Consider the following 15,366-nt stretch of genomic DNA (forward strand, 5'->3'; position numbering starts at 1 on the left):
GACCATTTACTAAGTTATGAGAAGGGTTGCAGTCTGCATTGGAGAGATGGTGAAATTAAGATCCGAAGTATCAATGCTAATAAAAAGAGGTAATTCTCACCTGTAGTATGCCAGTGTCATTTGGTATCATCTTTCCCTGGCTTTTTCCCAGCATCTGATCACCGTTTCCATAAGACTAGACTGCCATAGCTGAACTTCTATATCCTTAACTCTTGGCTCCCTTCTATGTTCCTTGACATTCATCTGCTCTTGACATTATTCACACTGTCTTCTAGTTCAGCAGATAAGTGTAGAAACAGGGGTTGGGTGCTTTATATTCAACTTTTACATGGCATTCATCTATTAAAAAGTATGAATTTTTCATTAACTTTAGTTTTATGCAAAAAATGAAATTATTTTCTCTGGTGTATTTCATATTAGAATACAAAAAAATTACAGACCACTTTTAAGAAAAATATTTTCCTGTTGACACAGTATTAAAGTGATCATTATAAAACTGATTTTTAAATGGTAAATCACTGTTTTGTATGTGTACTTGATAGAGAGGAAACAAATGTTGACTTGAAAAAATGTAGTGTGGAAAGAGTAAGACCTACATTATGAGGTATAAAGGAAATGGTTTGAAAAGAATGAATCACAATTTTAATTGTCCTGTAATATTGGTAGAACTACTTTGTCAAATGTTAACCATTAAGTTAAGAATACAAATAATTGAAATATGTTCTTTGCCATATAGAGAAAGGCTGGGAGTGGTATGTCTGTGAAGGTTTTCAGTATGTACTTTATCAACAAGCTGAGGCTCTGCTGTCCCTAGGAGTGTGCCCCAAATTAAAGGTGAGTGCAATAGAATGCATATGATAACTTTGCATTTTGTTGTTTCTAAGACAATGGTATTCAGAGTGGAACTAAAGATCTAGGACTACTGTAAAACTATTTTTCTCATTGTCACTTGAATACTCTTTCTAGTAAATTATATTTTTTCCCTGGAGTGATACATAGCATGTTTCACTTTTACTTAAATTTCATATTCTCTAATTTTTAGTAGTTAGTTACATTAATTTCTTTGTAGTTGTCTTTCACTTAACAAATATTCGTCATTAATAGTAGATCTATATGCCTTGCGCTGCTTAGTACTATGGGCCAAAAAGGAGTCTACAGTATTAGTGAGAGAATAAGTACACATGGAATGATAGTCAGTAAGATGGTATATAATTAGGTATTTAAAAAGTGACTGCAAAAAGAATTAAGAAAGATCCATATGGGCTTAAATGGTCAAGGAAAACTTTGTAGAGGAACTTGCCAAAAACAAACCAGTCTTTGATAAAGAGAAACAAGGAGAAATCTCAGCAAAGAATGTCTTGAACTTTGGTTGAGTAGATAGATAGTAGTCTATTCTTTAAATACATTTAATGGAAGTAAAATTTTAAAGGACATTTATTTAAATCTTTGAACTACTAGAGACTTCCCTACATATAATAATTAATAATGACTGGATCACAATAGAAGAAAAAAGTTTAGCCAGAAGAACTAATTACCTTTAGATATCATAAACACAGTTTTTCTCTACTGTAATAACCATATAGTGAAAGATTATTTTGCATAGTTGCTGTGTATTTTCATTCTGACTTGCAGTGATGCAGCATATCATTCTATCCTGGTCAGTACATTTCATTAGAGCTAGGATGACTCTGAAAGTAATTTCTTTTTTTATAATTGACATGAGGACACACCTCTTGGTAAAATCAATTAATAATATCCTGTAGTGTAGAGAGAGTACTGAACTTGGAGGCTAGTTAGACCTGGCTTCAGATCTTGCCTCAGGCATTAGCTGTGTGGATCTGAGCAGGTTACTTAGCTTTGTGAGCCTCAGTTTCATCATCTTTAAAATGAAGGATTTGGACTCAATAACCTTTATAGTTTCCTTCCAGCTGTAAAGCTATGATCTTATAATTATTGAGTAATTAATATGTGCCTAGCAGTGTTAATAACTTTTTTGGAATAACAAAACAGAATATCACGTAAGAATATGATATTGTTGTATTGTGGACATAAAAGCATATCTGTCATAAATTGAGCTTTTTTTTTCTCCTTAGGATGAAGTATTACATAATTTTTGGAAGCGTTACCTTCAGAAGAGCAAGCAGGCATATTGCAGGAAGCCAATATATTCCAATGATAATAAATCTGCAGTAAGTCTCAAGTTCATAAAATAACTAGTTAGTTAATTAACTAAGTAAGAAGTTAAAAGGTTGAAGGAAACACAGACAAGGAGGACAACTTTAAAAGTAATGTGTTAAATTTACTTTGTACTTTTTGTCATTGAATTTATTTTTTATTTCCACCCCTAGGATTAAAAAGAAATGTAAAACCCTTTTAACACATAATTGTGGTCAGATAAAACAAACTGCTATATTTGCTGTGTCCAAAAATATGTATCTTCTCCCTGTTATAAAGTAGGTAGCATTCTTCATTGTCGGCCCTCTGCAATCATAGTTGATCATTACAGCAATCAGAGTTGTTAAGTCCCGAAAAGGGTGAATAATTAATTTCTTGAGGCCCCATGTATTCAAATTCATACCATTTGAAGTTATAATTATGTAAAACATGGTAATTGGTTCTAGCCCAGTGGAAATATGCAGTGCAAATTTGGAATAATGGGACTACTTCAGGGGGTTCATTTTTCATACTGATTGGGACCTGGTTGTATGTTCAGTTGATGTTCACTTCATTTCACCTCATACCCAGCTATCTTATGACTCTCTTGACCTCAGCCCCAGTGACCTCATTTTGGCAGTAATTCTACCCCTATGGTTGCTTCCTCCAATTAGTGAATTCTTTCCTAGAACCTCTATTTGACAAAGTATCCTAAATAACTATGCTCACTTCAGGTCTCACTCAGCCCATAAGTCCTTGGACTATTTTTTCACTTACCTCTTCTGCTCCATCTTAGATGTTGTCTTTGCCTCATTTGAATACAAGCTCCTTGATGGTTAGGACTGTGTTTTTGTTTGTATTTGTGTTTTTAGCACTTAGCACAGTGCCTGGCCCAGAGTAAGAATTTAACAAATTCAACTTTCTATCTGTCTTGTCTGTCTATCCATCCATCCATCCTGAAACTGTATCTTTCTTCATATCTTACAGTAATAGTATTCCATTAATTAATATACCATAATTTGTTCAACCATTCCCCACTTGATGGATACCCTCTTAGTTTCTAGTTCTTTGGCACTACAAAAAAGAGCTGCCATTAAATATTTTTGCACATACAATACCTTTTCCTGTTTCTGTGATCTCTCTGGTGTATAGACCTAGTATTGGTATCACTTAATCAAGAGGCTTGTAGTTCAGTAACTTTTTGATCATAGGTCCAAGTTGCTTTCCAGAATGCTTGGACCAGTTCTGAACTCCATGAACAGTATGTAAATGTGCCTATTTTCCCGAAACCCCTCCAGCATTTGTCATTTTTTTGAGGGGGGGTCAGCTTTGCCAATCTGATAGGTGGAATTCCAGAGTTAGTTTAACTTGCATTTCTCTAATAGTTATTTGAACATTTTTTCATATATCTATAGATTACTTAGGCTTCTTTCCTTAAAAATTGCATCATCATATCTTTTGACCATTTATCACTTGGGGGAATGCCTCTTAATTTTTATTCCTTGAATCAGTTGCTTTTATACTTTGGAAATGAGACATTTATCAGAAAGCCTTGCTGCAAAGGTTTCCCTACCAATTAACTGTTTCCTTTCTAATCATAGCTTCATTGGATTTGTTTGTGTAAAATTAATTTTATATAATCAGATTGTTAATTTATCATCTTTGATCTACTCTATCACTTGTTTGGTGAAATCTTTCCCTATCCATGGATTTGAAAGGTAATATTTTACCTGGTTCTGATTTGTCTATATCTGACTTTTTATATCTGGGTTGTGTATCTATCCATTTAGGACTTATTTTGGTATATAACGTCGTGTTTATCTAAGCCTAATTTCTGCAGGCCTGCTTTCTTAAATAGTGAATCCTTACCCCAGTGGCTGGGGTCTTTCAGTTTATCAAACACTAGCTAGTAGGTTCATTTACTTCTGTATATTGTATACCCAGTCCGTTTTGTACACAGTCCAGTGATGAACTTTATATTTTTTTTTCAGCAGGTACCAAATAGTTTGGGATTTGATTCTGTTCCACTTTTTTCATTTTTACCCTTGAGATTCCTGACTTTTTTGATCCTCCAAATGAATTTCATTGTTTTTTTTTTCCCAGCTCTACAAAGTAATCCTTTGGCAGTTTGATTGGTGTAGCACTAAATTAGTTTAAATAACACTATCATTTTTATTATATTGGCTTAGCCTACCCATGAGCAATTAATGTTTCTCTAATTATTTGTCTGTCTTTATCTTTGTAAACAGGGATTTATAATTTTATTACTATAGTTCTTATGTATATCTTGGTAGGTAGATTCCTAAGTATTTTATATATTCTATAATTCTTTTTTTTTGTTTGTTTGGTTTTTTTTTTTTTTTTTAGGCAATTGGGGTTAAGTGACTTGCGCAGGGTCACACAGCTAGTAAGTGTCAAATGTTTGATCTGAGGCCGGATTTGAACTCAGGTCATCCTGACTTCAAGGCCGGTTCTCTATCCACTATAATTCTTTTAAATGTAATTTCTCTTCTTATCTCTTGTTATTGAGTTTCATTGGTAACATATAAAAATACTTATGACATATATAGATTTATTTTATAGCTTGCAATTTCACTGAAAGTATTGTTTCAATTTATTTTTAGTTGATTTTCTAGGTTTCCTTATACCTTTATATCATCTGTAAAAAGTGATAATTTTGTTTCTTTTTTGAATATGCTTATTTTCTCAGCTTCATTTTCTTGTTGTGTTGCTATAGCTAGCATTTCTAGCACTATCAAATAAAAGTAGTGGCAGTGGACATCCTTACTTTATCTTGGATTTTACTGGAAAAGACTCAGTTATATCCCCTTTATGTATAATGCTGGCTGCTCTTAATATCAGATTTAGAGAATCCATCCTAAATGCTCAGATGGACTTTTTGTGCCCAACCTGTGGTAGAACATTCTGATCTCGTATTGGTCTGATCAGCCGCAGTAGGACACACTGAACTTGACTCTAGCATAGTGATGTCGTTTTGGTCCTCTTTGAGAATGAAAGACAACCAGTAATGCTGGCTGCTCTTAATATCATATAAATTCTGTTTACCATGTAAAGGAAAGATTCATTTATTCTTGTATTTTTAGTGTTTGAGCAGAAGTAGATGGATTTTGCCAGTAGCTTTTCCTGTCAATTGATGTAATCATGTTATTTAAAAATTTTTGTTATAATATGGTCATTTATTTTTATAGTTTTCCTATTATTATACCAACCCTGCATTTTTTCCATAAAGCCAACCTAATGACAGTGTATAATCTTTTTGATATGTTACTGTAGCCTCTTTGCTAATGTTTGATTTGTAATTTTTTGCTTCGTGTTCTCATTGGGATATTAGTCTATAGTTTTCAACTGATACTTGGAGGTCTGGCAATGAGAGGGGAATTCAAAGGTGTTGTAGACTCTCTTGTGAACATAACCAAGTCTGATGGAAGTCGTGTTTTGTGTCAAGGTTTCAATATCTTTGTCCAGGGCATTATCATCTATAAAGCAGCCTACTTTGGAAATTATACAGTCATTGACTGCTATTGCAGATGTGGTTGGTCTCTTCTTATCCCTCTGATATAGAAAAAACAGTGAATGACAATGTAGTCTGTGGGGAGCAAAGGAGCTGATGTCACTTATACTAGGATAATTGATTGCTGGAGGAAGACTGCTAAAGACAAAAGTGGAAGAGCATTTTTCAGGAGTACCTAGTCCTATTTTTTTTTAAGAGCAATGTTTGATCTTTTGTGCTTGTCCTATATGATGAATTGAAGAAAATAGAATCTAAGTATATCCTATCTAAAAGTGGAAACAGTGAATATAGATTATGTAGAATACTTAACCATACTTAACATTTTGAACCATTAACCTTCAAGAAATAACTGTTGTCTTTTTAACCAGGCCAGATCATGTTTATAGAGAATCCAAGTAAAGCCTTTAGAAAAGGAGACTCATTTGTTGTGGTCCATTATTCATATGATGGAATTGATGATTCATGATACTGATTTTATTGGTTTTGGGAAAGTAATAGTTGCTGTGGGTCCAAGGATTCAGATCAGCATAGACCATCTAGTTTAAATACTTTTGTGTAGGACCAAAGATTTATGTTTAAGTATTTATTTAAAACAAATAAGAAACATACCTACCATTTGTATTTAAATATATAAGTGTATATGTGTGTATATGCATATGTGCGTACACACACACAGACACACACACACATACTATTTTGTGCAGTGCAATATTTTTGGCAGTCATGATCTGTGTTGATCATTCTGCTACAAAACAGTATGTAGAACAGTCTAAAAATAAGTACAAGGTTGTTTTTTAGGGAGAAGGATGTTGGGTGCCTAGGAGAGACTACTAACAGGATCTGCCCTAAGTTAGTTGCCTGTGGCTTCTTTGTGTGTACTGGAGATACTGTTGGACTAGGGACAAGAAATTCTCTACCTTGTAAATCAAATTGCCTCTCTTCTAATACATCCTCTACATAGTTACTAAAATGATTTTCCTAAATCTTAGCTCTGACCATGTTCCATTCCTACTCGATAAATTCCAGCGGCTCCCAGTTGCCTCTGGGATCAAATATAAATTACTATTTGGCATTTAAAGCTCTTCGCAACCTGACCCCTTCCAACTTTTCTAGTCTTCTTACATATTACTTCTCGTTCCCTACACAAAATGCTCCATCTCTATGCCTTTGCATTTCCTGTCTCTCACATCTGTATTGCTCCCCCTCCTTAACTCTTAACTTTAGAATTCAGGCAGCTACATGTCAAAATGGATAGAGCACTAGTCCTGGAGTCAGGAAGATTTGAGTTCAAATGTGACCTCAGACACTTCCTAGTTGGGTGACCCTGGCTAAATCGCTTAACTAACCTCTGTCTTCCATTTTTCTTAACTGTAAAACGGGGATCATAATAGCACCAATCTCCCAGGGTTGTTGTAAAGATCAAGTGAGATAACATTTGTAAAATGCATAGCTTAGTGCCTGGCACATAATAGGTCCTTAATAAATCTTGTTCCCCTCTCCCCGCCCTGACTTCCTTTAAGAATCAGTCAAGTGTCACCTTCTGTGAAAGGTCTTTTCCGGTGTCCAGCTTTTAGGGCCTTTTCTTCTGAGGTTACCTTCCATCTATGTTTTGTATTTATATGTATATATGTGTATATATATATGTGTATATATGTATATATATATGTGTGTGTGTGTGTGTGTATATGTATACACACATTGTCTTCCTTGTTAGGAAGAAAGCCAGGACTGTTTTTTAATTTTTCTTTGTATCCCCACAGTTTAGTACAGTACCTGACATATAGGTACTTAATTATTGATCCATTGAGTTGAAAATCATTTGAGCACCTTCAAGCTTGCTTAATGGCAATAGTTCTATAGGGACTTAGAATGCTTGTTCCTAATGATCTGTACATAGTAGGCACTCAATAATATTTGCCATCTTAATGAATATTAATGAATAGTCATGTTCTTTGTCCTCAAGGAATTAATGATCCTTGTTATCTTTAGTTTGAAAAGAGCTTATGGTGGTTGTGTTGCCAAATGACTATGTTTTGTGCTTTTATACAAAAGACATGAATCATTTGAAGTTTATAGAAGTTGTGTTCTTCACTGTTTTCTAGGCAGTAATTTTTTTTTTAATTTTGAAAATAGGCATCTGACAGCCATCTGAGTCTTTCAGGCTTGGATAGTGAGCCTGAGCTGCTTAGTATCCGTAGCTGCCCCTCCTCAGAAGGTGAAGCAGAATCTCAGTCTGATGTCAACAGTGGACTGATTCTTCCGAACATCAAAACTACACAATGTGGTAAGTGAACATTCAAACCATATAGAATCATAGGATTTTAGAACTGGAAGGGACCAATGAGGTCATCTTGTCCAACCCCTCAATTTTATATATCAGGTATCTAAGGTCCAAGTTGGTTTCTTGCCCAAGGTCACATGGCAAAACTTAGATTCCTAATTTTCAATCCAATGTTCACCCTACTGTACCACAGTATTTTGTAACTACTACATTATTTATTTGTTTTGAAATGGTATATGTTGGCAGAGGATATGTGATATGTCTTGGGAATGAAGAACAACCATAAGACTACTAATGGTATTCTTAATTCTCATGGAGATTTTAGCACATTAAAACAGGTACAGGTTCTTAGGAACTATGCTAAAGACGCAAGACAGTTTTTATGTCTTAAGAACCATAATAACTGAATGGCCCAGTGGATAGAGCCCTGGGCTTGGAGTTAGGAAGACCTGAATTCAAATCCAATCTTAGCCACTTACTATGTCACTCTGGCCAAGTACTTAACCTCAACTGTAAAATGGGCCTACCTTCCAGGCTGGTTGTGAAGATAAACTAAGATAATATTTGTAAATTGCTTAGCACAGTGCCTGGTGCACAATAGATACTTAATAAAAGCTTATTCCCTCTCCTTCTCTCTTAGGAGATCAACTGAGGCCAAGAAGTAGATCTGTGCCCACCTTTATAGACTAAATTACTCTGTTGAGTAATTCACTTCAATTCAACAAATATTTCTTTTTTTTTCTGATGGAAATCAGTTTTTTTCTACTTAATAGTATTTTGTTTTTTCCAATTACATGTAAAAATAGTTTCCAACATTCATTTTTATAAGATTTTGAGTTCTAAATTTTTTTCTCCCTCCCCTCACCCTTCCCCAAGATCAAAGGGTATACACAGTTTTATAGCCTTTTGGGCATAGGTCCAAATTTGCTCTCCAGAGTGGTTGGACCAGCTCACAACTCTACCATCAATGCATTAGTGTTCCATTTATTCCACATCTTCTCCAACATCTATCATTTTCCTTTTTTGTCATATTAAACAACCTGATAGGTATGAGATAGTACCTAAGAGTTATTTTAATTTGCATTTCTCGAATCAGTAGTTATTTAGAACATTCATATGACTATAGATAGCTTTTATTTCTTCATCTGAAAATCGCCTGTTCATATCCTTTGACCATCTATCAATTGAGGAATGACTTGGGTTCTTGTAGATTTGACTCAGTTCTCGAAATATTTTAGAAATGAGGCCTTTATCAGAGACACTGACTGTAAAAATTACAACAAATATTTCTTAAAGCACCTGACTTGTGATAGGCACTGGGATATGAAGCTGTCCTTGTGCTCAGGCTTGTAAGGGATGTAGCAGTAAATACAATTAAATTTTAGGAGAGGGAACACTAAGAATGGGGAAATAAGTAAAAATTTTGAATAGGAGCTGACAAACGATTGGATCCTTGAAGAAAGCTAGTGATATTATGAAAGAAGTAGAACATTTTAGGTCTCTTTATTATTCCCAGAGGGGAGAGCATTCTAAGAAAGGAGTCAACCCCTTGGGCATACTTACTGAGATTAAAGATGGAATGTCAAGTTTGAAAGATAGGCTGTTGTACAATATGGCAGATTTTTGCAATAGCCTGTTAATTGTCCTGTATGCCTCAGGTCCCTCTTCTCTCTAATCCATCTTCCTCATAGCTGCTGAAGTAATTTTCCTAAAGCCCAGGTATGACCCCATTGTTCTCCTGATTAGTAAACTCCAGTTGTTTCAGAGAGTAAATTGCCTGTTACCTCTAGAATCAAATACAGACTCCTCTCTTGGGCATTTAAAGCCTTTCACAATTTAGCTTCAGCCTGTGTTTCAGATTTAAGATGCAGTGTTCACTTCCATACACTGAATGTTCCAACTAAACAGACCTCCTTGCTGTTATTCCTGACACATGTTTCTATGCCTTTTTATGGGTTGGCCCTATCCCTGAACTGTGCTCCTTCCTGATCTTCATGTTTGAAAATATCTAGTAACCTTCAAAGGTCTTTCCTAATCCCTAAGAATTTGTTGTTCAGCCGTTCAGTTGTGTTTGACTCTACATGACCCCATGGACTTTGTCCATGGGTTTTCTTGGCAAAAATACTGGAGTGTTCTGCCATTTCCTTCTCCAGTGTGTCCCCATTTTACAGATGAGGAACTGAAGCAAATAGGGATTGAATGACTTGCCAAGGATCACATAGCTAGAAAGTGTCTGAGGCTGAATTTGAACTTAGATCTTCCTGACTCCAGACCCTGTGCTCTATCCACGGCACCACCTAAGCTGCCCCTAAGAATTATCTCATATTAATTAATTAATTAATTTGGTATCTTGTATACTTTTATTTGTATCTATGTCTCCTGTGATAAAATGTAGGCTGGCACTTTATTTTATTTTATATTATGTTTTTTGGTCCAGACCAGTGATTTCATTGGTAATGAGGATTATTGGTGAGGAAGTTCCTTCTACTAATGCTGATTGGCATTTACTCTGCAACTTATATTAAGGGTTGCCTTGGGTACCAAGAAGTTAAATGACTTACCCAAGATCACACAGCCTCTGTCAGAGGTAGGACTTGAACCCAGGCCTTCTTGACACCAAGTCTAGTTCAGTCCACTGTGCAGTGGCTGCCACTTCCTGACTTACCTCTGCCTGTGCTAATTAAATGCTTATTGATTGATTGATTTGACTGGAACATAGAGTATGTGAAAAGGATTAGTGTAAAATAAGCATCAAAAGGTAGGTGGAAGCCAGATTGTAGAGCAATTGAAGTACCAGATTGAGTGGTTTGTCTTTTATCCTAGAAACAATAAGAAGCTACTGAAGGTTTTTGAGTATGGTATTGATGGAGTCTTTTTCTTTGTAATATTATTGGACAGCTGTATGCAGGCTAAATTGAAGAAGAGGGAGGCTAGAAGCAGTGATATTAATTAGGAAGCTATTAAGAGTATTCAGGGCTAGAGCTTTAGTGCTGATGAGGATCAGAAGTAGGGTAGTGGCTATGTGAGTGGAAAGAGGGGAAAGATTAATCAAGGAACATGCAATTATTAAGTGACTACTATATGCCAAGTACTTTGCTAGGTTCTGGGAATACAAATTCAAAGAAGAAAACAGTTCCTATTTTGAAGGAGCTTCTATTCAAGCATGAGAGACAATAAATATATATCTGAGTGTGTATAGGATACATTTAAAGAGAATAAAAACAAAGTAGTTAAGTGCAGTGTAGTTAGAGAGGAAGGGAGGATTACTATTGAGAAGGATCAGGAAGAGCTTTATGTTAGATAATGGTGCTTGAGCTGCATCTTGATGGAAGAGAGGGATTCTATTAAATGGAGGTAAGAAGAGAGTGCATTCTTTGCCTGGAGGATGGCCAGCACAAAGGCACAGAGATGAAAGGTAAAATGTCATGTGTTAGAAATAGAGACAAGGCCAGATTGACTGAACCACAGAGTGGGGGTTGAGTGAGGAGGAATGTCCAATGAGACTAGAAAGATAGGTTGGGGATGGGTTGTGAAAAGCTTAAAAAGATAAATAGAAGAGTTTATTCAAGGTGTTCTAAAGGTCCTAGTATAGTTTTAAACTTATACAAACTTACAAAAACTATATTTGAAAGGTTAATTATTTAAATTTTAAGATAGTGATATATTTATTATTAAAATTTAATGTGACCACTATCTTATGCTATTTATCCATCATCCTAGTCAACTTTAGAACTTTGTAAAAACTTTTATTAGCTTATTCTCAGTAACTGATAGGATTGAATTTGTAATCCTAGATTTAAGATCCTAACCTTAAGAGGAACTGAGAAAAAAGTTTATCAACTTTATTATTTGAAATTCACAAAGCTAAATAGGTAAAAGAGAAATTTAAATAATTAAGCTTAAAAACTTTTTTAAAGCTTGCATTTATACCTCTGATGTTATTACAGCTTAAAAGTACACTAAGCCTTTTGAGACCCCTTCTATTTTATTCTAAAGGCAATTAGGGAACCAGTAGAATTTTCTGAGTGTGGTAGTGACGTGGTCAGATTGGTATTTAAGGAAAATCACTCTGATAGCAGTATGTAGGGTAGACTGGAGTAGGCAAAAGATTGAATTAGGGAGACCAAATAAGATGTTGTTGTAATGGTCCAGTGACAAGTGATGAAGGCCTGATTTAAGATGGTAGTTGTGTGAGTAGAGAGAAGGGGATGTGTTTACAAAATGTTGTGAAGATAGAAAGGACAAGATCTGTCAACAGATAGGTGAGTTGTCTTGAGAGTGAAAAATTGAGCATTTATGAACCTGAATACTGGAAGAATGGGGGCAGTGTCAGAAGAAATAGGGAAATTGAGAAGAGTGGTGGGTTTGGGAAAATGTGACAGATGTGGAGGTAGAATTGACAAGACTTGGCAGATAATTGAATGTGAGGGGAATAAGGTAGTAGGAAGTTTCAGTGATGACTGAGCTTATAGGCTTGGGGTTCTGGAATAATGATTTTGTCACTCCTGTAAAAATAGGGAAGTTGTAGGAATATTGGTTTTGGATGGAAAGAATGAATTCGATTTTTGGTATGTTAGATATAAGATACTAATGGGATATTTGGGAGGAACATTCAGGAAAAGTGATTAGGAGTCAGCTATATAGATATGATAATTGAGCTTCTGGGAGCTTATGAGATCACTGAGAATATTAGAGAGAGAAGAGAAAAAGACCCAGAACAGAATGTTGGGGGATCTGTCATTAACGAACACTATATGAATGATGATGTGGTAGAAGAAACTAGGAAGTGGTTAGAAAGATGGGAGAACCCACAGAGATAAGGGTCAAAGAAAGTTAATGGAGGAGATTGTATGTAGGAGAAGGATGTGGTTAATAGTGTCAGGAACTTTCAGGTGTCAGGTAAGATGAGGAATGAGTAAGTGATAAGGAATGGAGGCAAAAGTTCATATGACTGTTTTTAGTAAATTGTGTGTGAGAGAGCATGGAGTAATAAGATGGAAACTTGAGGTCAGTAGGTAGGGTCAGTTAAAGTTTGTTTTTTGTTTTTTTTTTTTTTAAAGAATCAGGAGACCTGGGCATATTTGCAGGCAGTAGGGAAGAAGCAAGGGGATAAGGAAAGATCAGAGTGAGAGAAGTTTCTGGCTACCATGACAACCTAAAATTTTTTAGTCAAATTCAACAACCAGAGTAGGAATGCTTGTGCAAAGGGGAGCCCTCACTTCTGAACCAGTGGAGCTTTCTAATTGACTGATAGTGGCTGAGTCCAGTTGCTCTCCTTTTCATCTTTGCCTTCTGGCTTCCCTTGGTTTCCTTCAAATCCTAGCTAAAATCCCACCTCCTTAGGAATACTTTCCTAAATCCTCTTAATTCTAGTGCCTTTCCTCTATTGATAATTTGCTATTTGTCCTGTAATACAGCCTGTTTGTATAAAGCTGTCTCCCCCATTAGATTGTGAGCTCCTCAAGGGCAGGGGCTATATTTTGCCTCAATCTAATGGGAGAAGACAATATATAGAAAAGAAACTTAAAAACTGGCAAGGGTGAGGTGCAGAGAGGGGAAAGTTCCCGGCTTGGGGTTATGATGAAGACCTGCATTAGGGTAAATGTTGAAGTGGCTGCACTAGGCCTCTTCTTTAAATGGAGCATTTGGGAGGAGTTCTCTGATACCTACCCTCCACTCTCTCCAATCAGAGGGAGAGAGGGGTCCCAGGCCCAGGGAGTAACACTGAGGAGGACTGAATTTCAAAGTTGATTCAATCTTGTTGAAAGATGAGTTACTGAAGATGATGGCATTTAGTAGATTTATGTGAACCTGGAAAAGTCACTTATTTAAAGTCATCCTTCATTTCCTAGTCTGTAAAATGAGGATAATAAAAGCATCTGTCTCACAGAGTGATTATGAGGACCAAAATTATATAACATATAAAGCACTTTACATACCTTAAAGCACTATATAAATGCTAGCTATTATTATATACATTGTTCTCTGAGTTCTACTCACTTCATTCTGTATCAGTTCATACAAATCTTCCTACATTTCTCTGAGTCCATCCCTTTCATCATTTCTTAATGGCATGATAATATTCCATTACATTCATATATATGATTTGTTTATCTATTTCTCAAGTGATGGACACCCTAGGAACTGACAGATTTTAAAAGGAAAAAAAAACAAAAACAAAAACAAAAACAAATGATTTAACAACTCCATGCAAATTACTAGTAAGAGAAATGCAAATGAAAATAATTTTAAGTTTCACCTCATACTCATCAAATGGTTAAAAAAAATAGTAAAGAAAAAAAGCAGTAAACATCAGGGGTAAGACAGAAACAATAATACACTGAAGGTGGAGTTGTGAATTGGTCCACTGATTCTGGTAGTCAGTTTGGAATTATACAAATCATTAAACTTTTCATACCCTTTGATCTAACAATCCAACTAATTAGTCAGCCAAGAATTGTGTATTAAGCGTCCATTTTGTAGACAGTGTGCTGGTCACAGAATATGCAAAGAAAATAATGAAATGGTTCTTTTTAAAATTTTATTTAAATATTTATTTTTAGTTTTCAACATTCACTTCCACAAGATTTTGAGTTCAAATTTTCTACCCGTCTCACCCCTCCCCCCACCTCAAGACAGCATGCATCCTGAATATCCCTTCCCTTAATCTGCCCTCCCTTCTATCTCTCTCCCCCTTCTTTTATCCCCTTCCCCTTCAATTTTCCTGTAGGGCAGGATAGATTCCTATACCTCATTGCCTATGTATCTTATTTCCCAGTTGCATGTGAAAATAATTTTTAACATGTGTTTTTAAAACTTTGGGTTCTAGATTTTCTCCCTTTCTCCCTCCCTACCCACCCTCATTGAGAAGGCAAGCAACTCAGTACTGGTTATACATGTGTAGTCATGCAAAACACTTTCATAGTGGTCATGTTGTGAAAAACTAAGTATATTTCCCTTCATCCTATCCCACCCCCCATTTATTGTATTCTTTCTTTTGACTCTGTCCCTCCTTAGAAGTATTTGCTTCTGATTACCCCCTCTCCATCATCCTTCTGTTCTCTTGTCCCCGTCCTCCCTATTTTCCCGTAGAGTAAGACAGATTTCCATACCCAATTGCGTGTGTATGTTATTCCCTCCTTAAGCCAAATCTGATGAGAATAAGATTCACTCATTCCCTCTCACCTTCCCCTGCTTCCCCTCCACTATAAAAGCCTTTTCTTCTCTGTTCTATGTGAGATAATTTACCTCATTCTACCTCTCCCTTTCTCCTTCTCCCAGCATAATCCTCTCTCACCCCTTAATTTTATTCTCCAGATATCACCCGTTCATCTTCAACTCACCCTGTGTCCTCTATCTATCTATCTATCTATCTATCTATCTATCTATCTATCTATCT

The 15,366-nt window shown here is 35.7% G+C and overlaps 1 protein-coding gene across 1 annotated transcript in view; it reads left to right on the plus strand.

Annotated features, from left to right (window-relative positions):
* Positions 1 to 15,366, plus strand: part of TAF1B (TATA-box binding protein associated factor, RNA polymerase I subunit B) — an 89,916-nt gene that overhangs the window by 12,296 nt on the left and 62,254 nt on the right. Inside the window, exons 4-6 of the mRNA XM_027850336.1 lie at positions 737 to 834; positions 2,094 to 2,189; positions 7,820 to 7,970. Of these exons, the coding sequence (XP_027706137.1) occupies positions 737 to 834; positions 2,094 to 2,189; positions 7,820 to 7,970 (345 nt within the window). The remainder of the gene's footprint in view (positions 1 to 736; positions 835 to 2,093; positions 2,190 to 7,819; positions 7,971 to 15,366) is intronic.

This window comes from Vombatus ursinus, unplaced genomic scaffold (assembly GCF_900497805.2).
Source record: "Vombatus ursinus unplaced genomic scaffold, bare-nosed wombat genome assembly UNPS02009062.1, whole genome shotgun sequence".
NCBI lineage: Eukaryota > Metazoa > Chordata > Mammalia > Diprotodontia > Vombatidae > Vombatus > Vombatus ursinus.